Source organism: Schistocerca piceifrons, chromosome 4 (assembly GCF_021461385.2).
Source record: "Schistocerca piceifrons isolate TAMUIC-IGC-003096 chromosome 4, iqSchPice1.1, whole genome shotgun sequence".
In the NCBI taxonomy this organism is placed as follows: domain Eukaryota; kingdom Metazoa; phylum Arthropoda; class Insecta; order Orthoptera; family Acrididae; genus Schistocerca; species Schistocerca piceifrons.
Genome location: NC_060141.1, coordinates 583,365,889 through 583,389,373, shown reverse-complemented (window position 1 = coordinate 583,389,373; position 23,485 = coordinate 583,365,889). Strand labels below are relative to the sequence as shown.

Here is a 23,485-nt window from a genome sequence, read left to right as displayed (position 1 = left end):
TTGAATTACGGTTTATTATATTCCTGTTAATTTTTAAATTTCAGTAAGTTGTAGAGCTTTAACCCTATTAATCTTCAGTGATATGTTGCACAAGTAAGTCCAGTATATATAGCTTTTGTTTAATCACCTGAAATAATCCACCAGTGTCCTGCCCCTTTTCACATGTTTTCCTACCTCGTATATTGGATTTTTAAAGATTGTGGTATTCATTTCCAACAGGTGACTTACAGACAGAGATTGTAGCGAAACAAGAAACACTGTTACAGAATATTGATGATAAGGAGAAACAGTTTGAAGAACTTGATGAATTGGCAGAACAATCAAGGAGACATTCAGAAGAACTACAGTTAAAGGTATATAGCTGGTCAGCAAATGATATAACTTGTCACAAATGCTCCATAAGATAATAATACTCATAAAAATATCCACATATGAGTTGCATGTCTGTGCTTCTCTCTCTCTCTCTCTCTCTCTCTCTCTGTGTGTGTGTTTGTGTGTGTGTGTGTGTGTGTGTGTGTGTGTGTGTGTGTGTGTGTAAGACAGAACACTGTTTAGAGGTGTGAGATTTAACATAATGAATGCATTGTACATCATTGTGTTCCCAAATGTGAAACTGACAGTTGTAAAGGCATTTTTTCAATACATATATGATTTGAGATATATTGTATTACTCCATGCAGTGTATGCACTACAATTATTTTGCGTGATAAGATACAAGTGTGTTCTGGACAAGCAACTGAACCTGGATACGTGCCTTTCAAGAACTGTGCACTATTCAAGCATCTGCAGACTGACTCAAAGCTCTAACTTTTTATGATGTCACACCATTCTTTTGCAAATTACCCACAGTATCTCCCACAATGCTGAGGGTCTAGCACCACTTGAGGAATGCATTTTGTGGGTATTTGGTTAATCAGCAGCCTCTAAGCTATAGTGTAAATGGAATTCTAGTAACAGAAAGGGTAAAGACAGCAGTTCACTATACACTTTTGGTTTTGAGTGGTTGATAAGCTTATAATAAGACTGAAAATATAGTAAACCTTTGATAATGCCATTCATCCAAGCTAACTAATACATACAGAAAACAAATACATACATATGGCTACATTATCCTGGCTAATATTTAAACTGAATTCTCTTATTCTGTGCTGAATTGGTCACTCTATTGATTGTATGTGTGAATTTAAAACTGTGTGTGGCTGAACAGGGTTCAAATCCAGTTTCCTACCTTTCACTGGCAATGCAATACTATTTGCACTATCTGAACATGCCTTACAGACTGAATGAGAGTTTTCACATGTCACAGCATTGGTCCCTTTTTTCTCCCAAATTTTGCAAAGGTTCTCTCATGATACTATAGGTCTACGATAACTGCTGTGAGCATTGTTAAAATTAAATTTTTTTAATTATGCAGAGTATTTTCTGTATTGATTAAGTAGCAGACTGAAACTGTTTCAGAACAGGATGCAATTTCAGATTCCTTCCATTCACAAGTAGCATGCTACCCCTTGCATTACTTGAGTGTACCTCATGGAAAAAATACTCTTCAATAGCATTTCCTGAAAATATCACCTTCTTCCATTTCTCATCCAAGCTCACTATGCATTTCCTGACACTCTTGTACTGATCAGACTGATAAGTGACAAGTCTAGCAGCATGCCTCTGAATTGTTTCAATGTATTTCTTTAATTTAAGCTACTGGAAATACCAAACACTAGAACAGTATTCAAGATTGGGTCATGCAAGTGTTCTGTATACAGACCCCTTCTTAGGACCACAATACTTTTCCCATAAGATTCTCGAAAAATGGTACTTGTCAATTCACCTTCCCTGTTTGCTCATTCCATTTCCTCTCCTTTTGCAGTGTTATGCCTAGATATTCAATCAGTGTGACTGAATCAAGCAGCATATCTTTATTACCATATTTGAGCATTATTACCACGAGCAACTTTTGTACTTTCATGCTGTCAAGTGTTATATTGAAAGGTTTACTTTTTTCTGTTTCTTATTTGAAATTTGTCTTACATTTTACACTGAAGTAAAGTATGCAGATGTGTTCAAGAATTCTGACAGTTTTGTGTGCATTACTACTTTTTGTTGCACTTAAAAAATTTAATAATCTTGTTTGTATGCTCTCTTTCCAGGCTGAAGAACTAGAAGGCCTTTTCTCAGGCTCACGTTACTCAGCAGAACATGCAGTTGGAGCTGCAAATGCATATAAAAACATTGCAAATGCAATAGAAGAAGCCATGCAAGCAGCACATGATGCACAGGAACCAGCAGAAACTGCAACTGCAATGGCAAGTTTACCATATTTTAAATACATCCACTTCTAGGCTCACCATTCTCTCAGTGCAAAAATAGAATCACTTCTATTTTAATTTTACCTACTTTCTCTATTTGAGATAATTGTTGATTGTATCATATTACTTTCCTTCCAGTATTTCCTGTAGTAATAGAACTGCTCCGCAGATTTAACGTAGTTATATCAGCTAATAATATGATGTAAGATACAGTTATTTTGCCAAGTTACTTTAAATAGAACTTTACTTACTTATTCATTTCTGTAGAGTATAAATGCTTTTGGACTAAAGGAGACCAGACATCGAAAAACAGAAGTGTTGAGTTCTCGATAGGCACATGCAAAAGAAAGAAACTTGATAGCTTTTGGAGTTACCTTTGATGAGCTGGAGTATAAAACACACACACACACACACACACACACACACACACACACACACACACACAAACACACACACATGCGCGCCTATCCCCTACACGGTGCCAGCTGGACTAACAGGGCCAATGCTGTATTTCGGCAGGTGGGCTCGTTGTGGTAGGAGTAGTGTTGGGCGAGGAAGGCAGAAGTGGAGGTAGTTGGTAGGAAGATAGACCGGGGTAGGTGTTAGCAGCTCAGAAAGAGGCAGTTGGTTTGCTGGCTTGGAATGTGGGAGGGAGGGGAGGCAGGTATATGGTCTAGGCCTGAAATACACGATTGTAGGGACCAGTGGGGATTGGCATGCACCGAAGGTGAGGGGACATGATCTTGGAGAGGGTGAAAGGGCAGAGAAAGGGGAAAATGTTCGGTGAAGGGTGCAGGGGCCAATGGTTTACCTGAGACTGAGGCCAGGGAGTGAATGATGTGTTGTAAGGATATCTCCCAGCTGCATGTGGTAAGGATAACTCCCATCTGCATACTTGTGTAGTTCAGAGAAGCTACAGAAGGCCTGGGCTATGAAGCAACTGTAGAAAGAGCACGTTGTGCTTGGCTGCATCTTGTGCCACTGAGTGGCCAACTTTGTTCTTGGCAACAGTTTGGCAGTGGCCATTCATCCTAGTGGACAGGTGGACAGTAGTCATACCGACACTAAAAGCTGCGCAGTGTTTGCAGTAGAGTTGTTATATGACATGGCTTCTTAGCCCTCTGGCTTGGCATCTGATGGGGTAGAACAAGCCTATGACAGGATTTGGAGTAGGAGGTGCTGGGTGGGTGGATTGGGTAGGTCTTCCATCTTGGGCTGTCACAAGGAAATGACCCTGTGACAAGTGGTTGGGCATGAGAGTTGCAAAGGGATGGACTAGGATGCTGTGGAGATTGGGTGGGCAACAGAACACCGCTTTAGTGGAAAGGATTTTGGTTAGAATGTCCCTCATTTTAGGGCAGTATGAGAGATAATCAAAATGGTGGTAAAGGATTTTCTACAGTTGTTCTAGTGATACTGAACGATGGGGCAAGGGGGTGGGGGGAGGCGCTTATTTGTAGCTAATTCTTGGGGGTGTTGGGAAGATTAGGTATATGTGAGGATATGGCACAGGAAAACTGTTTGAGGGCTAGATTTGGGGGGTATTTCCTATTTATGAAGGTCTTCGTAAGGCCTTCAGCATACACTGGGCAAAGGAGTTCTTTCCACTGCAGATACATCATCCACAGGTAGCTAGGCTATATGGAAGAGACTTTGGTGTGGAAAGGAAGGCAGCTGCTAAAATTCAGGTATTGTTGATCGTCTGTAGGTTTAATGCTGGCAGAGGTGCACACGGAGCCAAAAGAGAGGTGGTCATCGTCCAGGAAGGTGGCTTGTTGGATAGAGGAGGACCAGATGAAGCAGATGGAAGGAAAGGTGTTGAGGTTGCGTAGGAATGTGGATAGGTTGTCTTCGTCCTGAATCCAGACCATCAGGATGATCTGTTAATATTTATCAAAGGTCTTGATACATTAAACAAAAGTGAGGAGACTACACCCAAGGAGAAAACAGCCCATCAGATAGTAATGAGGGGAATTGTAATCCACCATGGTTTCAGAGAAAAGGTGAAAGTAACATAATTAAGGGCATAATAAGACTCAGACATTTGATTCTAATAAAATAAACAATATGTGCACAAATTTGCTGACTGACTGGTCATTTTTGCTCCAATCATTAGAAAACAAAAGTGCTCTGGAACAGAGGTCAGGCTTCATAACAAGAATGGAACAATATTTCCTCATAAAGAAGAGATAGTAGCCTTCATATCTGCTCATAGTGGCTACTCAAAGAAGAAGAAATATAATCTGATGAGAAACGAGAAAAACAAATTGTAGTGGGTGACATTTTTGGGAAGAAAGTCTATATTTACTTACATTCTGGGAGTGAATTATTAATCTGACAGGAATTGCTATCAGTAATTGGGGGGAGGAGGACCACACATTCTTTTCCCATACCACCAGATTGTTGTTGGAATTACTGGTCAGAAGGGAAAAAAAGATTAAAGAAAAAGCTGATCTGTCTGTTATAATTAACACGTGGACTGTTTATCAGACTTTGTTAGTGGTACATAATTTAAACCTAGGTGTACTACAAGACTTGGATAGCGTAACTGATTGTAAAATGTTACTAGATTTCAACCAAAAAAGAGTTGTATGAGAAAGAGATAATATGGTATCAAGAATAACCTGAAGTAATTTATTAGAATTTAAGGAAGATTAGTTGTGGGTGTAATATATTCATTTAGTGGCTTTTATCGATATCATTGTAGTAGATCAAACTAAACAAGTAAAAGAGGAGTTATTTGGGGACATTAATATTTTTGAGACCAGCCACTTCAAATGTTGTTGTTGTTGTTGTCTTCAGTTCTGAGACTGGTTTGATGCAGCTCTCCATGCTACTCTATCCTGTGCAAGCTTCTTCATCTCCCAGTACTTACTGCAACCTACGCGCTTCTGAATCTGCTTAGTGTATTCCTCTTTTGGTCTCCCTCTATGTTTTTTACCCTCCACGCTGCCCTCCAATGCTAAATTTGTGATCCCTTCATGCCTCAGAACATGTCCTACCAACCGGTCCCTTCTTCTTGTCAAGTTATGCCACAAACTCCTCTTCTCCCTAATTCTATTCAAAACCTCCTCATTAGTTGTGTGATCTACCCATCTAATCTTCAGCATTCTTCTGTAGCACCACATTTCAAAAGCTTCTATTCTCTTCTTGTCCAAACTATTTATCGTCCATGCTTCACTTCCATACATGGCTACACTCCATACAAATACTTTCAGAAATGATTTCCTGACACTTAAATCTATACTCAATGTTAACAAATTTCTCTTCTTCAGAAACGCTTTCCTTGCCATTGCCAGTCTACATTTTATATCCTCTCTACTTCAACCATCATCAGTTATTTTGCTCCCCAAATAGCAAAACTCCTTTACCACTTTAAGTGTCTCATTTCCTAATCTAATTCCCTCAGTATCACCCGACTTAATTCGACTACATTCCATTATTCTCATTTTGCTTTTGTTGATGTTCATCTTATATCCTCCTTTCAAGACACTGTTCATTCCGTTCAACTGCTCTTCCAAGTCCTTTGCTGTCTCTGACAGAATTAAAATGTCATCGGCGAACCTCAACGTTTTTATTTCTTCTCCATGGATTTTAATACCTACTCAGAACTTTTGTTTTGTTTCCTTTACTGCTTGCTCAATATACAGATTGAATAACATCGGGGATAGGCTACAACCCTGTCTCACTCCCTTCCCAACCGCTGCTTCCCTTTCATGCCCCTCGACTCTTATAACTGCCATCTGGTTTCTGTACAAATTGTAAATAGCCTTTTGCTCCCTGTATTTTACCCCTGCCACATTTAGAATTTGAAAGAGAGTATTCCAGTCAACATTGTTGAAAGCTTTCTCTAAGTCTACAAATGCTAGAAATGTAGGTTTGCCTTTCCTTACTCTGTTTTCTAATATAAGTCGTAGGGTCAGTATTGCCTCACGTGTTCCAACATTTCTGCGGAATCCAAACTGATCTTCCCCGTGGTCGGCTTCTACCAGTTTTTCCATTCGTCTGTAAAGAATTCGCGTTAGTATTTTGCAGCTGTGACTTATTAAACTGATAGTTCGGTAATTTTCACATCTGTCAACACCTGCTTTCTTTGGGATTGTAATTATTATATTCTTCTTGAAGTCTGAGGGTATTTTGCCTGTCTCACACATCTTGCTCACCAGATGGTAGAGTTTTGTCAGGACTGGCTCTCCCAAGGCCATCAGTAGTTCTAATGGAATGTTGTCTACTCCCGGGGCCTTGTTTCGACTCAGGTCTTTCAGTGCTCTGTCAAACTCTTCACGCAGTATCATATCTCCCATTTCATCTTCATCTACATCCTCTTCCATTTCCATAATATTGTCCTCAAGTACATCGCCCTTGTATAGACCCTCTATATACTCCTTTCACCTATCTACTTTCCCTTCTTTGCTTAGAACTGGATGTCCATCTGAGCTCTTGATATTCATACAAGTGGTTCTCTTTTCTCCAAAGGTCTCTTTAATTTTCCTGTAGGCAATATCTATCTTACCCCTAGTGAGATAAGCCTCTACATCCTTACATTTGTCCTCTAGCTTTCCCTGCTTAGCCATTTTGCACTTCCTATCGATCTCATTTTTGAGATGTTTGTATTTCTTTTTGCCTGCTTCATTTACTGTGTTTTTATATTTTCTCCTTTCATCAATTAAATTCAATATTTCTTCTGTTACCCAAGGATTTCTACTAGCCCTTGTTTTCTTACCTACTTGATCTTCTGCTGCCTTCACTTCAAATAGGCACAATTAAAAGACACTTATATAAAGCTTTTGGCCACAGCCTTCATCAGCGAAAGAGAAACACACATCATTCATACACACAAGCAAACACTCCTCATGCACACATGACCGCCATTTCTGGCAGATCGGCCCAGAAATCAGCTATCACATGGGACACAAGCAGCAATGAGGAGGGGGTGGGGAAAGGGGAGGGGAAGGGAAATGGAAATGGAAAGGAATAGTAGCGTATGTGTGGATGGGAGAGGGGAATGCTGTCTGGTGGAGTGTGCAGGGACTAGAGTGCCAACAGACCAAGCATCAGGAGGTCATGGGGAAGGAGGGTGGAGAGAAAAGGACCGAAAAAGGAGAGGACTGGGGACAGATGGGCAGGCATGTTGGCAGAGGGTGGCGAACAAAGAGTGTGGAAGACAAGAATGGGGAGGAATGATAGGGCAAAGGGCAAGGAAACTACTGGTTGTGGGGTGTGGGGATAGTATGTTAGTATGTTTGAGGCAGCAATAATTACGGAAGTGGAGCATTTGTTGTAAGGATAACGCCCATCTGCACAGTTCAGAGGAGCTGATGGTGGAGGGGTGGATCCAGATGGCTCAGGTAGTGAAGAAGTCATTGAAATCAAACATGCTATATTCACTGGCATGTTGTGCCAAAGGGTGGTCTACTTTGCTCTTGGCCACAGTTTGGCAGTGGCCCCTCATCCTGGTGAACAGCAGGTGATAGACGTACCAATATAAAAAGCTTTGCAATGATTGCAGCAGAGCTGGTAAATGACATGGCTGCTTTCACAGGTCTCCCAGGTCTCCCTGCCCCTGATAGGGTAGCATAAACCTGTGACAGGACTGTAATAGGAAGTGCTGGGTGGGTGGGTTGGGCAGGTCTTGCACCTGGGTCTTCAACAGGGATATGATCCTTGTGGCAGGGGTTTGGGATTTGGAGTGGGATTTGGAGGTTGGGTGAATGATAGAACACCACTTTAGAAGGGGTGGGAAGGACTTCTGGTAAGATATCTCTCATTTTAGGGTATGATGATAGGTTATCAAAGCCCTGACAAAGGATGTGGTTCACTTGTTCTAGTCTGTGATGGTACTGGGTGAGGATCGGGGCACTTCTTTATGGCTGGGTCTTGGGGGTAGTGGGAGGATTGGGTGTGTGATGTGAAATGATACGAGAGATCAGTTTGCGTACTTGGTCTGGGGGATAGTGCGTGTGGCTTTGGTGAGACTCTCAGCATACTGAGCAAGGGAGTTCTTGTCAATGTAGATATGTTGTCCCTGGGTGGCCAGGCTGTATGGGAGGGATTTTGTGGTGTAAAGGTATGACAGCTGTCAAAATGCAGGACATTGGGAAACATTGTATTCAGTAGTGGTAACACATGTGCATGAGGCATGTTGGTATAGAGAGGTGATGTCAGCAGTTGTTAGTAGGGACCCACGAGGTAAAGGGGTGTGGATGATGGTGATTTGGTGAAGGTAGTGGTTAGTGTCTTTGTGCACAATAACCAGCCACAATGGGGCATCCAAGATTGCTGGGTTTGTGGATTTTGGGGAGCATGTAACAGTTGGGTGTGCAGGGTGTGTAGGGGTGGAGAGGGAAATGGATTCAGGGGAGAGATCCTGGGAAGGGCCTAAGGCTATAAAAGGGATTGGAGGTATTCATATTAACAGTGATGGAATTGTTGTCTGCAGATAGGATGATTAGGTCAGGATTTATTTTCAGATTGTGTATGGCTATTCTTTCTTCTACTGAAAGGTTTGTGATCTGGGAAGAGACCTGAAGAGGATGGCTAATCTTTGTTGGAGGTAAGTAATTCCTGAAATGTGACCAGTGGGTGTCTTAAGCAGGGGGAGGGGGGGGGGGGGGGTTTGGAGATCAGAGTTGGATGGTGGCATGAACTGGAAGAGACAAGATTCACTGTTGGGATTAGGTTTGATTTGGTTGGGGGATTGATGGCAAAGAAGTGCTTCCATTGCAGGGAATGGGAGAAGGAGAGTAGGTCTTTGACAAGTCCAGCGTGGTTAAATTTGGGTGTAGAGCTAAAAGTGAGGCCTTTGGATAGGACTGAAACTTCTGTAGATCTGAGGGTTTTGGTGGAAAGGTTAGCAACAGTGTTATGGAAATGTTTGGCTCTGGATTTGGTGGAGAGTTGCAAGGGAGTTTTGGGGGTTGCGGCAAGTTGAAATTTCAGGTAGGCAGGGTTAGGTGCTAGGAGGGAGGTAAAGGATCAGAAATGATGCAGAAATTTGCAAAATAGGTGTTGATGGTTGTGAGAGGAACTGCAGAAGAGGAAAGTTGTGTAAAACAATACGTAAAGACACTCAGAAACATGCACAGATATGCAAAAATATGCACAGATACACAAAAATACTAAAAAATGCATGAAACCACGTGAAAATACACACAAATACGTAAAAACATACAGGAACATGGAAGAAGAGGAATGATGAGATGTGGAAGTCTGTGTGTGTGTGTGTGTGTGTGTGTGTGTGTGTGTGTGTGTGTGTGTGTGTGTGCGTGCGTGCGTGTGTGCGTGCATGTGTGTGTGTGTGTGTGTGTGTGTGTGTGTGTGTGTGTGTGTGTGTGAAAGAGAAGGATGGGTTAGGTTGAGGATCACAAGCTCATGTGTCATGGGGAGGTGTGGAAAATAAAGTGCTAGTTTATGTCAGGATGAGGGAGGAAGCAGGATCAGTAGGAATAAATATAATTATAACTACCAGAGGAAAATATCTGGGGCATCAGATGCTGTGTCAACAATCCCTGGACCCTTTGCCAGGGCTTTGATGACCTATCAGCATGTCCTGAAATGAGGGATATCTTACCCAAGTTCCTTCCCACCCCTCTTAAAGTGGTGTTCCGTTGCCCACACGGCCTCCACATTATCCTAGTTCATCCCTGTGCCACTCCCATTCCCAACCTCTTGCTACGAGGCTAATATCCCAATGGAAGACCCAGCTGCAAGTCCTGCCAATACACCTACCCAGCATTTACCCATTCCAGTCCTGTCACAGGTTTATCCTACCTCGTCAGGGGCTGGGGCACCAGTGAAAGCAGCCATTTCATTTACCAGCTCTGCTGCAATCATTGCACAGCTTTTTATATTGGTATGACTACCAACCAACTGTCCATCAGGGTGAATGGCCACCACAGAACTGTGACTGAGAGCAAAGTAGATCATTCTGTGGCACAGCATGTAGCTGAACATAACATGTTTGATTTCAATGGTTACTTCACTACCTGAGCCATCTGGATCCTCCCCTCTATCTCCAGCTCTTCTGAACTGTGCAGATAGGAGTTACATTAGCAACACATTCTCTGGTCCCGTAGTTATCCTGGCCTCAACGTACGGTAATATACTGTCCCCACACCCTCCACCCAACAGTTTTCATGTCCTCTGTCCTGTCATCTCCTCCCCATTCTTCTCTCCCATCTCTTTATTTTCCACCTTCTGCCAACATGTCTGCCCATCTTTCCCCACTCCTCTCCTTTTTGCTCCTTTTTTTCCCACACCTTCCTGCCTCACTACCTCTTGACAGTGGGTCTGTTGGTATTCTAGTCCCTGCACACTCTGCCAGACAGTATTTCCCTCTCCCGTCCACCCATACACTACTATTCCTTCCCCTTCCCATTCCCCTTCATCTTTCCTTTCTCTGCCCTCTCCTCATTGCTGCTTGTATCCCATGTGATAGTTGTAATCTGGGCTGATCTGCCAGAGTTGGTGGTCATGTGTGCATGAGGTGTCTTTGCTTGTGTGCATGAATGGTGGCCGAGAGCTTTATATAAGTGTCTTTTAATTGTACCTGTTGTAGCTTAACATTTTTTTTATGGTAAGTGGCAATCTATCCATTCTTACATTGTTGATATTCCTACGTGGAGTTTCCATTGTTTGATTTTGTCAAACAGCTTTTCTTCCATCCTACAACACTATGATGTGTTTCTTTGTTACTTTTCTTTATGGCATTACTCTACCCAATGGGACTCGGGGCAAGTAAGGCTAGCAACCTGCTTCCCTGGTACTTTAAATATGATGCTGGCAACAATCAGAGCAAAATGCCTCGGACCTTTGGAGGTGACGGAGTCCCACCTCTAACTGACAAACCAGGGACTCCTAAGATACGACTTGGCAAACAAATGGTAATGAGATGGGGAGCTATTAATATCAATGGGGGCTACTCTTGGAAGAAGGTAGAGCTGGCAGAGGCTGCAAGTAAGATGGGGCTGGACGTTTTAGCTGTTAGTAACATTCGGGTAAGGGGTGAGAAAGAAGAAGAAGTGGGAGAATACAAGGTCTACTTGTCAGGAGTCAAAGCAGGAATAGCACAATGGGGTGTAGGGCTTTACATCTGGAAAGAATTGGAACCGAGCGTAGTTGCAATAAGGTATGTAAACGAACGACTGATGTGGATAGATTTGACAGTGTCTAGCAAGAAAATTAGGATTGTGTCAGTATATTCGCATTGTGAAGGGACTGATCAAGATAAGATGGATAGTTTTTATGAGGCACTGAGTGATGTAGTTGTTAGAGTAAAGGACAAGGACAGTGTTCTGCTCATGGGTGATTTTAACGCCAGGATTGGAAATCGAACAGAAGGGTATGAAAAGGTTATGGGTAAATTTGGAGAGGATATGGAGGCCAACAGGAACGGGCAGCAACTCTTGGATTTCTGTGCCAGTATGGGCTTAGTAATCACAAACTCCTTTTTTAAACATAAGAACATTCACCAGTATACTTGGGAAAGCAGGGGAACCAGATCTGTCATTGACTATATAATAACAGATCAGGAATTCAGGAAGGCTGTGAGGGACACACGTGTATTCAGGGGATTCTTTGATGACACTGATCATTATTTAATCTGCAGTGAAATTGGGATTGCGAGGCCGAAAGTGCAGGAGGTCAGGTCCATATGTAGGAGGATAAGAGTGGAGAAACTTCAGGATAAGGAAATCAGGCACAAGTACATAACAGCGATCTCAGAAAGGTACCAGTTAGTTGAATGTAGTCAATTACAGTCATTGGAAAAGGAATGGACAGGGTACAGGGACACAGTACTAGAAGTGGCTAAATAATGTCTTGGAACAGTAGTGTGTAAAAGTAGGAGCAAGCAAACAGCTTGGTGGAATGACACAGTCAAGGCAGCCTGTAAAAGGAAAAAGAAGGCGTATAAAAAATGGCTACATACTAGAACTCAGGTAGACAGAGAAAGTTATGTTGAAGAAAGAAACAAAGCCAAACAGATAATTGCAGCATCCAAGAGGAAATCTTGGGAAGACTTTGGAAACAGGTTGGAGACATTGGGTCAAGCTGCTGGAAAACCATTCTGGAGTGTAATTAGCAGTCTTCGAAAGGGAGGTAAGAAGGAAATGACAGGTATTTTGGACAGGTCAGGAAAACTGCTGGTGAATCCTGTGGATGCCTTGGGCAGATGGAGGGAATATTTTGAAGAGTTGCTCAATGTAGGTGAAAATACGATCAGTAATGTTTCAGATTTCGAGGTAGAATGGGATAGGAATGATGATGGAAATAGGATCACGTTTGAGGAAGTGGAGAAAATGGTCAATAGATTGCAGTGCAATAAAGCAGCTGGGGTGGATGAAATTAAGTCGGAACTCATCAAGTACAGTGGAATGTCAGGTCTTAAATGGCTACACAGGATAATTGAAATGGCCTGGGAGTCGGGACAGGTTCCATCAGACTGGACAAAAGCAGTAATCACACCAATCTTTAAACATGGAAACAGAAAAGATTGTAACAACTACAGAGGTATCTCTTTAATCAGCATTGTGGGTAAAATCTCAGGTATTGTTGAAAGGAAAGTGCGAGTATTAGTTGAGGAGCAATTGGATGAAAATCAGTGTGGGTTTAGGCCTCTTAGAGGTTGTCAGGACCAGATCTTTAGCTTACGACAAATAATGGAGAAGTGTTATGAGTGGAACAGGGAATTGTATCTATGCTTTATAGATCTAGAAAAGGCATATGACTGGGTTCCTAGGAGGAAGTTATTGTCTGTTCTACGAGATTATGGAATAGGAGGCAAACTTTTGCAAGCAATTAAAGGTCTTTACATGGATAGTCAGGCAGCAGTTAGAGTTGACGGTAAACTGAGTTCATGGTTCAGAGTAGTTTCAGAGGTAAGACAAGGCTGCAACCTGTCTCCACTGTTGTTCATATTATTTATGGATCATACGTTGAAAACAATAGACTGGCGGGGTGAGATTAAGATATGTGAACACAAAATAAGCAGTCTTGGATATGCGGATGACTTAGTTGTGATGGCAGATTCGATTGAAAGTTTGCAGAGTAATATTTCAGAGCTAGATCAGAAATGTAAGGACTATGGTATGAGGATTAGCATCTCCAAAACGAAAGTAATGTCAGTGGGAAAGAAATATAAACGGATTGAGTGCCAAATAGGAGGAACAAAGTTAGAACAGGTGGACGGTTTCAAGTACTTAGGATGCATATTCTCACAGGATGGCAACATAGTGAAAGAACTGGAAGCGAGGTGTAGCAAGGCTAATGCAGTGAGCACTCAGCTACGATCTACTCTCTTCTGCAAGAAGGAAGTCAGTACCAAGACTAAGTTATCTGTGCACCATTCAATCTTTTGACCAACTTTGTTGTATGGGATCGAAAGCTGGGTGGATTCAGGTTACCTTATCAATAAGGTTGAGGTTACGGATATGAAAGTAGCTAGGATGATTGCAGGTACTAGTAGATGGGAACAATGGCAGGAGGGTGTCCACAATGAGGAAATCAAAGAAAAACTGGGAATGAACTCTATAGATGTAGCAGTCAGGGCGAACAGGCTTAGATGGTGGGGTCAGGTTACACGCATGGGAGAAGCAAGGTTACCCAAGAGACTCATGGGTTCAGCAGTAGAGGGTAGGAGTAGTCGGGGTAGACCAAGGAGAAGGTGCCTGGATTCGGTTAAGAATGATTTTGAAGTAATAGGTTTAACATCAGAAGAGGCACCAATGTTAGCACTGAATAGGGGATAATGGAGGAATTTTATAAGGGGGGCTATGCTCCAGACTGAACGCTGAAAGGCATAATCAGTCTTAAATGATGATGATGATGATTACTCTTCTCATTATCTGTTCTTTCCCTACTTTCCTGTGTTTATTCGCCACCATCAAATCCACAGCTACTTCAATGCCACCCTGTATCAACAATTGTCCACATACAACACAGGCGTCGTGACAGTGCAGCTAGTTGTGCAGAACCTGGTACCCTAAATTCTTTCATCTGATAGTTATAATTACATTTATTCCTATTGATCCCACTTCATCCCTCATCATGACGTACTTTAGCATTTTATTTTCACACCTGCCCCTGCCACACGAACTTGTGATCCTCGGTATTACCCATCTTCCCTTCCCCTCTCTTCCCATATTGCAACACAGATGAACATTCCTACACCTCATCATTCATTTTCTCCCAAGTTTCTGTTCATTCTTAGCATATTTGAGCATATTTTTGTGTGGTTTCACACATTTTTGCGTATTTTAAGGTATCTGTGCATATTTTTACATATCTGTACATATTTTTGCATATCTGTGCATGTTTCTGTTTGTCTTTATGTATTTTCACGTGTCTTTTCTCTTATCCAGCTCCTACAACCATCTACAACTATTTTGCCCAAGTCTGCATCATTTTCATTTCCTTTACACCATTCTTGCCACACTGGATCCCTGATCCATCTTTCTGTACCAGTTCAGAAAAGTGTCCCTTTCCCTGGCTGAAACTGAGTCCCACTTCCTAGTTTTCAAAAGCTGCCTAAACCACAGAATCCCCCCAAACAGCATAACCATAAAGATTTCTTTCTCTGGATCCAACCCCTCCTTTCATAGTGACCTTCACCTTTTCAGATTCTACCAATCCCTGGATCTTACATACCAGGTACTGAAAAAAACATATCTCCATGACACAGGCATCTCGGAACCACTCCTACCTCCTCCACAAGATACTACTACTGTGCAATCCCTGCTTCATACATCGCAACTCTGAAATTAAATCCTTTGCTCTTCAGCACCTGGAGGAGCATTCCAGACACCACCTCCATAAATTATCCAACCTGCTGACATTGTACTGCTGCCTCGGGGGCTACTATTCAACACCTATCCTACCCACAGTGTTCCTCAGTGTACACCGCTCCTAGCTCCTAAACCTTGTCTAGCTGACCTTTTCAACTTGCCACATCCCCCAAAATTCCCTAGTAACTCTCCATCAAATCCAGAGCCAAAACATTCCCGTAACACTGTTGTTAACCTTTCCACCAAAAACCCTCAGCCCTACAGAAGTTTCAGTCCTACCCAAAGACCTCACCTTTAGCCCTACACCCAAATCTCACCATGCTGGACTTTTCAAAGACCTACTTGCTTTCTGTCGATCCTTGCAGTGAAAGCACTTCTTTGCTGTTAATCCGTCCAACAAAACCTACCCTAATTCCACCACTGAACCATGGCTCTTACAGTTGCATGGTCCAATCACGATCCCCCCCCAATCTAACCACCCACTGGTCACCTTCCAGGAATTCCATACCAGCTTCACCATCCTTCCCCAGGTCCCTTCCTCAGAACGCCAACCTTTCAGTAGAAGAAATAATAGTGATTCACAACCTCAAAGCAAATCCTGATCTAATCATCCTACCTGCAGACAAAGGTTCCACCATTGTTGTTATGAATCACGGTGACTACCTGGCAGAAGGCCTCCACCAATTATGTGAATCCTCCATCTATAAACTCTGCCAGAAATATCCCATCCCAGATGTCCAACACAACCTCCAATCCCTGCTTAAAGCTTTAGGCCCTTCCCAGAACCTCTCCCCTGAATCCATTTCCCTCGACACGCACCTTCTACATGCTAAAATCCCCATCCCTTGCCCTTTATTTCCTGGATCCCTACTCATCGCTGTTGACACCATCTCCCTATACACCAGCATCCCTTATGCCCAAGGTCTTACTACTATTGAACACTGTCCCACAGATTACAAACCCACTACCCATTCCTCATACACCTTACAAACTTTATCCTAATGCACAACTATTTCTCCTTTGAAGGGAAGGAGTACAAACAAATCCATGGTACAGCCCTGGGCACCCACATGGCACCTTCCTGTACCATCATGTTTATGGGCCATCTAGAGGAGACCTTCCTATCAACCGAAATGCCCAACCCCTAGTCTGGTTCAAGTCAATTGATGATATCTTCACGTTCTGGACCCAGGGCCAAGACACCGTATCTTCGTTCCTTCACAACCTCAAAACCTACTCTCCCATCCACTTCACCTAGTCCTCCTCAACCCAGTCTGCCACCTTCATAGATATTGACCCCCTCCTCTCTGATGGCTCCATCCGTAAGTCTGTCCACTTTAAACCTGTCAACCACCAACAGTACCTGCAGTTCAACAGCTGTCATCTCTTTCACACCACAAAATCCCTCGTATACAACTTGGCCACCCACAGATGGTGTATCAGCAATGCTCAGTATCCTGAGGATCTGACCAAACGCTTCACAGACAGGCACTTCACCTAGACATAGTCCACAAACAGATCTCCAATGCCATTTCCCCTCACACCCCTAATCCTCCCACAACTCCCAAGAACCAGCCACAAAGGAGTGCTCCCTTCATCACTCAAGACCACAGGAACAACTGAAACACATTATTATCATGCCCTGAAATGAGGGACATCCTACCCAAGGTCCTTTCCACCCCTCCTAAAGTGATGTTCCATCACCCAGCCAACCTCCACAACATTCTAGCCTATCCCTGTGCCACTCCAATCCCAACCCCTTGCCACAAGGATTGTATCCTTGTGGAAGGCCCAGGTGCAAGATCTCCCCAATCCACCCACCTAGCATGTCCTATTCCAGTCCTTTCGCAGGAGTTTCCTACCCCATTAGGGACCTGTGAAAGCAGCCATGTCATATACCAACTCCACTACAATCATTGTACAGCTTTTTACAGTGGTATGACTACTAACCAGCTGTCCACTCGAATGAATAGCCACTGCCAAACTGTGGCTAAGAGCAAAGTAGACCAGTGTGTGGCACAACATGCAGCTGTACATATTATGCTTGAATTCAATGGCTGCTTTGCTACTCGACCCATCTGTACCCTCCCCAACACCACTGGATAGATGGGAATTATCCTTCCAACACAATCTCCACTCCTATAACTATCCTGGCCTCAACCACAATAACATATTGTCCCCACATCCTACATCCATCAGTTTCCACACCTTCTGTCCTATCATGTCTTCCCAATTCTCATCTTCCACACCATTTCTTTGCTGCCGTTTGCCTATGTGCGCTCCCATCTTTCCCTGCTCCTCTCCTTTTTCACTCCTCTCCTTTTTAGCTCCTTTTTTCTCCACCTGCCCCACAACCTCCTGATGCTGTGGCTGTTGGCATTCTAGCCCCTGCGTGCTTCACCAGACAGTGTTTGTCTCTCCTCCCCATTCCTACTATTTCTCCCCCTTCCCCTTTCCTTTTCCCTCCACCTTCCCCTTCCCTTTCCCCTGCCCCTCCCCCTCCCCCTCCCCCTCCCCCTCCAGACTGCTGCTTGCATCCCACGTGATAGTTGCATTCCAGCCTGAGCTGCTGGAGTTGGCAGTCATGTGTGCATGAGGTGTGTTTGCTCGTGTGTGTGAATGGTGTTTGTTTCTGTTTTGATGATGAAGGCTGTGGCCGAAAGTTTATGTAAGTGTCGTTTAACTCTACCTGCCAGCAACTTAACGTGTCTTCTTTATGGTAAGTAACAACCTATCTTTTCCTTTATTTTTGAGATATTTGTACCTGAATTTTCCATTGTTTCATATTTACCTCAGTTCTTTGATAGATTACAAATTTTAAAATAGTGACGACAGAAAGTATGACCAGACAAGTATTTGAACCATTGTCCTCCCAAATGCAAGTCCAGCATGCTAACCATTGCACCACCTTGCTCGGTACAGGGTTACTGAGTATTGGACTGGATTTGTGAATGAATTCAGGACTTCCTTGCAGACATAATTCAGCATGTCATTTTTAGTGGAAAAAATTGAAGAACATCAAGACTTACTTCAATATAATTTACTGGATAATGTTGGAAGCTCCATGAGACAATCCACAGATGAGGCATTTGCGTTTAGGGAGGTAGGGATAATATGAGGGAAGATCGGAAAGTGATGTACAATAATTTTATTGCCAAAATTTGTAATAGATGACAAAACAATAAAGTCACAAATTGACTTATATATTTTATCTATTTGCAAAATGGTCACCAACGTTCTCAACACATTTCTCACATTGTGGTCCCAGATTCAATATGCCCTGTTTGTAGAAATCTGTTTGGTTGGAATAAAGACATCTGTGGACTGCTGATTTCACTTTCGCATCAGTTGGAAAGCATTTGCTGGCTAGTAATTTCTTCATGGGACCAAACAGATGAAAGTCCAATGGTGCAAGGTCCAATATGTAAGGTGAACGCTGGAGCACCTCCCACTCAAATTCAACAATTTCCTCACAAATGAGATCAGGAGCATGGAGGTGAACATTCTCATGAAGATGTTCAACTTTGACAGCATTAATGTTGTGGCATTTGTCATGAAGGCACCATGCAACTTAACCCAAGTTTTTAATGCAGGCTGTAGCATTCACAGCAAAGACCACCATAAACACACCATGCATGTCCTAGAACACTGTCAAAAGAATTCTCTAGCGGATTGAGTCACTTTGAATTTTTTTCATACTGGGAAACCAGCATGTTTCCACTCCACAGAGGTGTGCTTGGTTTTAGGCACGTGGTGGTATGCCCATGACTCATCACCAGTGATGATGCCTTTCAGGAAGTCATGCCATTCAGTGGCATAATGAATTAAGTGATCTAAGCCTGTCACCATTTGCTGGCCCCTGTGGATGTCTGTCAGGTTCTTAGGCACCCAGTGCGCACTAACTTCACGAAATTTCAATATGTAATAAACAATATTGTACATTGCACCACAGGAAATGTTGAACTACTGCAACAAGATTTGCAGTTGCACAGGCTGGTTCTTCAAAACTTCTGCCTCAGTGGCTCCAATGCTCTGCAGGGTTGCAGCTGTTACTAGCTGCCCGGAGTGTGGCAAATCACTGATGTTTACAGGGCCCTCTTGGAAGTATGCACACCACCTGAAGACATTGCTACAGCTCATAAAGTTGTCCCCATGCAGGCCATGAATGCCCCTGTGAATTTCACTCAATTTATTCCCTTTGGCCCACAAATATCAAATTACACTTCACTGCTCTTCACAAGTTAAGGACAGTAACATGTGCGTCCTGTTTGTTTCATAGTTCAGGCTTCTCTCTAGAGCTGCACATGAAAACAAAATATCCTCTGTAGCTCAAGCTTCAAACTATATCGTTATGAAATTTCAACATTCCAGCTGCAATACTAGGGAAGGGAAACATTATTGTGTGTTACTTTGCAATCTTCTGTTGTACAAAATTGTAGTGAATTGCACAAAGACTTCCAGAGGATTGGTTATTGGTGCAGGGAATTTCAGTTGAATGTGAATGCAACTAAATGTAATGTATTGAGTATATATGGGTGAAAAATCCACTACTGTTTGATTACACTATTGGTGGCAAATCATTTGAAACAGAACTACTGAAAAATAGTAACCGAAAGTGGGATGATCACATGAAACAATTTGTAGAAAAGCAATTTCAGACTAAGATCCATTGGAAGAATTTAAAATCATTATTGTTGCATAATATTAGAGAACTGTAATCCATCCATAAAAGCAGTGGCTTACAAAACACTTGTCCAGCCAATTTTAGAATATTGCTCATTATTCTGGAATCCTCACAAAGTGGATTAATAGTGGAGATAGTGAAGATACATGATAATTTATCCTGCATGAGAGCATTACTTGTTGTCAACAGTGAGGTCATTAGAGGTGGAAGAGTGTTACGGAGATGCTCAACAAACCCCAGTTTCAGTTGCTACAAGATAAGCATTATGCATCACAGAGACTTTTATTATTGAAATTCTGAAAGTATGCTCCAGGAGAAGTAGGGTGACATATTACTTACTTTCACATATGGTTTTCAAAATGACCACAATGATAAAATCAGAAAAATCATAGCTAATATGGAGGTTTACCAACAATCTTTCTTTCCCTTGTGAATCATGTATGGAATAGGAATGTGGGAAAAATATAGTGCTACTAGAAATATCATCTGCTACACACCATAAAGAGACATGTGGAGTATAGATGTAGATGCCTCACTACCATAAATCAAAACTGTTAATACACACTCATTGTAATTGTTTCTTTTCAGACACATTAGAAACATGTATAAAGCCATATTTAATTTACCATAAGTGCTCCAGTCAAATTTACTCATCTGTGTATCTCTTTTTCTGACATCCAGTTATTGTCTTCTAGTGCCTTATGTACAAAAGCTCTAAGGTTTCATTGTTATAATGTGTTCATTGTATATCATTTTGATGTTATTATAATTGATTTTCATACACCCACCTGGATAGCCATGCCTATTGAAGTATTTTCCAGGACAGGGAGGTGCGTTGGTCATGGATCAAATCTACTTGGCAGATTTGCTTACTGTTGGGTACACACATTTGTGCTGGGGGGAGGGGGGCAGTAATGTGGTGTTGACAGAAGGGAATTCTTCTGCCCCTTAAATTAACCATACCAAATCCATTAATAACCATACTGACACTGCATCAGTGCAGGCTTTTACACCCTAATGAAGGGTAACTAATGCAGTGGACAAAATATGCTTGAAATTCTACAGACACATTTACAGAATGGATATCAAGAAACTGAAATGCTATTCAGCATTATAAGTTCAAGCAATATCACAGTTAAATGGCTCTAAAATAATAAAAAAAAGTCATCAGAATACTGAAAGGTTCAAACACTCTCTTTAAATAGGCAAAATGTAAAAAGGAAGAATAAGAACAACATTGAAAATTGCTACTATGTTCTGTGGTGGATAACTAGTGAATGGCTGCAGAAAGATATAAAATGTGTTGCGCACTGCTGATGCCAACATATCTTAGAATGCTCTTCACTGTGCTGCTAAAGCACAGTTATCTTGTAGGCAAATCTATGGAAAAATAAGTTTTTCAGTATGATGGGAAACATCACAACAGGGCCAAATATTTTTTCCACTAAAACTAATAAAAGCCAATGTAACATTGTCTTCTGTTTGAATAGCTTCTACCTCAGCCTGAGCTGGACTGCCAGTGCTAGTTTGTCAGGATTATTGTGAGACCTCTCAAGGCAGCCTCACCAAGAGAAATGGGACTGTACTCACTGACACAGTAGCTGTCAGTGAGCATTCCATGAGTGAGAGAAAGCATTTAGGAGACAATGGAGAGAGCAGTTGTATATGTAAATTAGAATTTTATATTTTTCACCATTTATACCTGCCAACATAGGAATGCGAGAGTCAAGAGAAATAGTTAAGTGAAATTGTTGTTCTCACTTTAGGTGCATAATTATATTGTACTCATTTGAGTAATGTAATTTCAGTCAAATGGTCTTGGTGAACGAACTGCTCTGTCACAAACTCGTTCCACGGAATTGCTCGAAGAAGCCAGGCAGACACTCGATAAGGCTCAGGGGGAACTCGAACCACAACTTGAAGATGCCAAAGACCGCCTGGATGTAATTGATGGCCTCAACAAACATATAGAATCAGTGCTGAGCAATGTCAATAAGTAAGTTTTCTTTGTGTTCTTTGCTGGATTTGCAGTGTATACTTTGAGTCCTTCTTGTATACCTTCACATGTTCTACATCCATGAAGGCCCTCCTTCGTGATGGGATCTACTAAACTGGTGAATGAGGAAGTGAGTGAGAAAATGAGTGAATCATTGTGAATTTAAAGCATCACTTTCACACAAACATTTATTAGTTGCAGGAACTGAGACAGCAGGAAATTGTAAGTTTTGTATTGCTACACATTTTATAATACAGCTTCATAGTTAAAAAAAACAATTGGCCTGTACGAGTAGGACCCATGCACTGAGGGTTTCATATGAATTTAATTATATATATATGAATATAATAGAGGGAAACATTCCACGTGGGAAAAATATATCTAAAAAGAAAGATGATGAAACTTACCAAACAAAAGCGCTGGCAGGTCGATAGACACACAAACAAACACAAACATACACACAAAATTCTAGCTTTCGCAACCAATGGTTGCCTCGTCAGGAAAGAGGGAAGGAGAAGGAAAGACAAAAGGATATGGGTTTTAAGGGAGAGGGTAAGGAGTCATTCCAATCCCGGGAGCGGAAAGACTTACCTTAGGGGGAAAAAAGGACAGGTATACACTCGCACACACACACATATCCATCCACACATACACAGACACAAGCAGACATTTCAAATGTCTGCTTGTGTCTGTGTATGTGTGGATGGATATGTGTGTGTGTGCGAGTGTATACCTGTCCTTTTTTCCCCCTAAGGTAAGTCTTTCCGCTCCCGGGATTGGAATGACTCCTTACCCTCTCCCTTAAAACCCATATCCTTTTGTCTTTCCTTCTCCTTCCCTCTTTCCTGACGAGGCAACCATTGGTTGCGAAAGCTAGAATTTTGTGTGTATGTTTGTGTTTGTTTGTGTGTCTATCGACCTGCCAGCGCTTTTGTTTGGTAAGTTTCATCATCTTTCTTTTTAGATATAATTATATATATATATGGACAGCTCATTCATTCTGGAAATCGAGATCCTGACAATCAGCATTGATAATGGCAAGATATTCACCCTAATATTCTTTTCATATGCTATAATTACAAATTAACAATTTTCTGATTTTTTTTCTGTACTTGTGCTGTAAAACATTTGTTTGTGCAAAATTTCATGATTCTATGTCAAGTGGAAGTACCCTTTAGGTTTTAATGAATGGGTTTGCAAGTATAAAAAGATTTGACATATATAGCACAAATTTTGATTTCATTGAGTTACAAACTTCACTTTTTTACATCTTTGAGGGACTGTAGGCCTCAATACAATATACACATATCAAAAAACGTTTTGCATTACCCTCGACTTACAATGGTCGGCCGACCATTGTTAGCTGAGCTGCAGTCATGTGTCAAATAGTTTTATCTTGTGACTTCAGTTTTATATATCTGATGAAATAGAATGGCCATGAGAGCAGCTGTTTTTTAATTTTTATTTCTGCAACAATATCCAAATGATTTATGCATGTTAAGCTACATTCAGACCCGATTATGGCACCTTTAGTGTGCTGAAACCGGTCATCTAGTAAACAGTGTTTAAAGCGATCTTGGCTTTTGAATTATTTCTACAACAGAGTGATCACCCCACAACACAACCTTTCGGTCACTGTGAAACACATCTTTCACCAGGGCTTTGATTACCTAGAATTATACCCTGAAATGAGAGGCATCCTATGCAAGATCCTTTCCAC

General features: G+C 41.9%; 1 protein-coding gene across 1 annotated transcript in view; it reads left to right on the top strand.

The window, feature by feature from the left end:
• The window catches only part of LOC124796447 (laminin subunit alpha), a 380,942-nt gene that overhangs the window by 258,967 nt on the left and 98,490 nt on the right, over positions 1 to 23,485 (top strand). Inside the window, exons 38-40 of the mRNA XM_047260652.1 lie at positions 220 to 353; positions 2,145 to 2,300; positions 21,578 to 21,765. Of these exons, the coding sequence (XP_047116608.1) occupies positions 220 to 353; positions 2,145 to 2,300; positions 21,578 to 21,765 (478 nt within the window). The remainder of the gene's footprint in view (positions 1 to 219; positions 354 to 2,144; positions 2,301 to 21,577; positions 21,766 to 23,485) is intronic.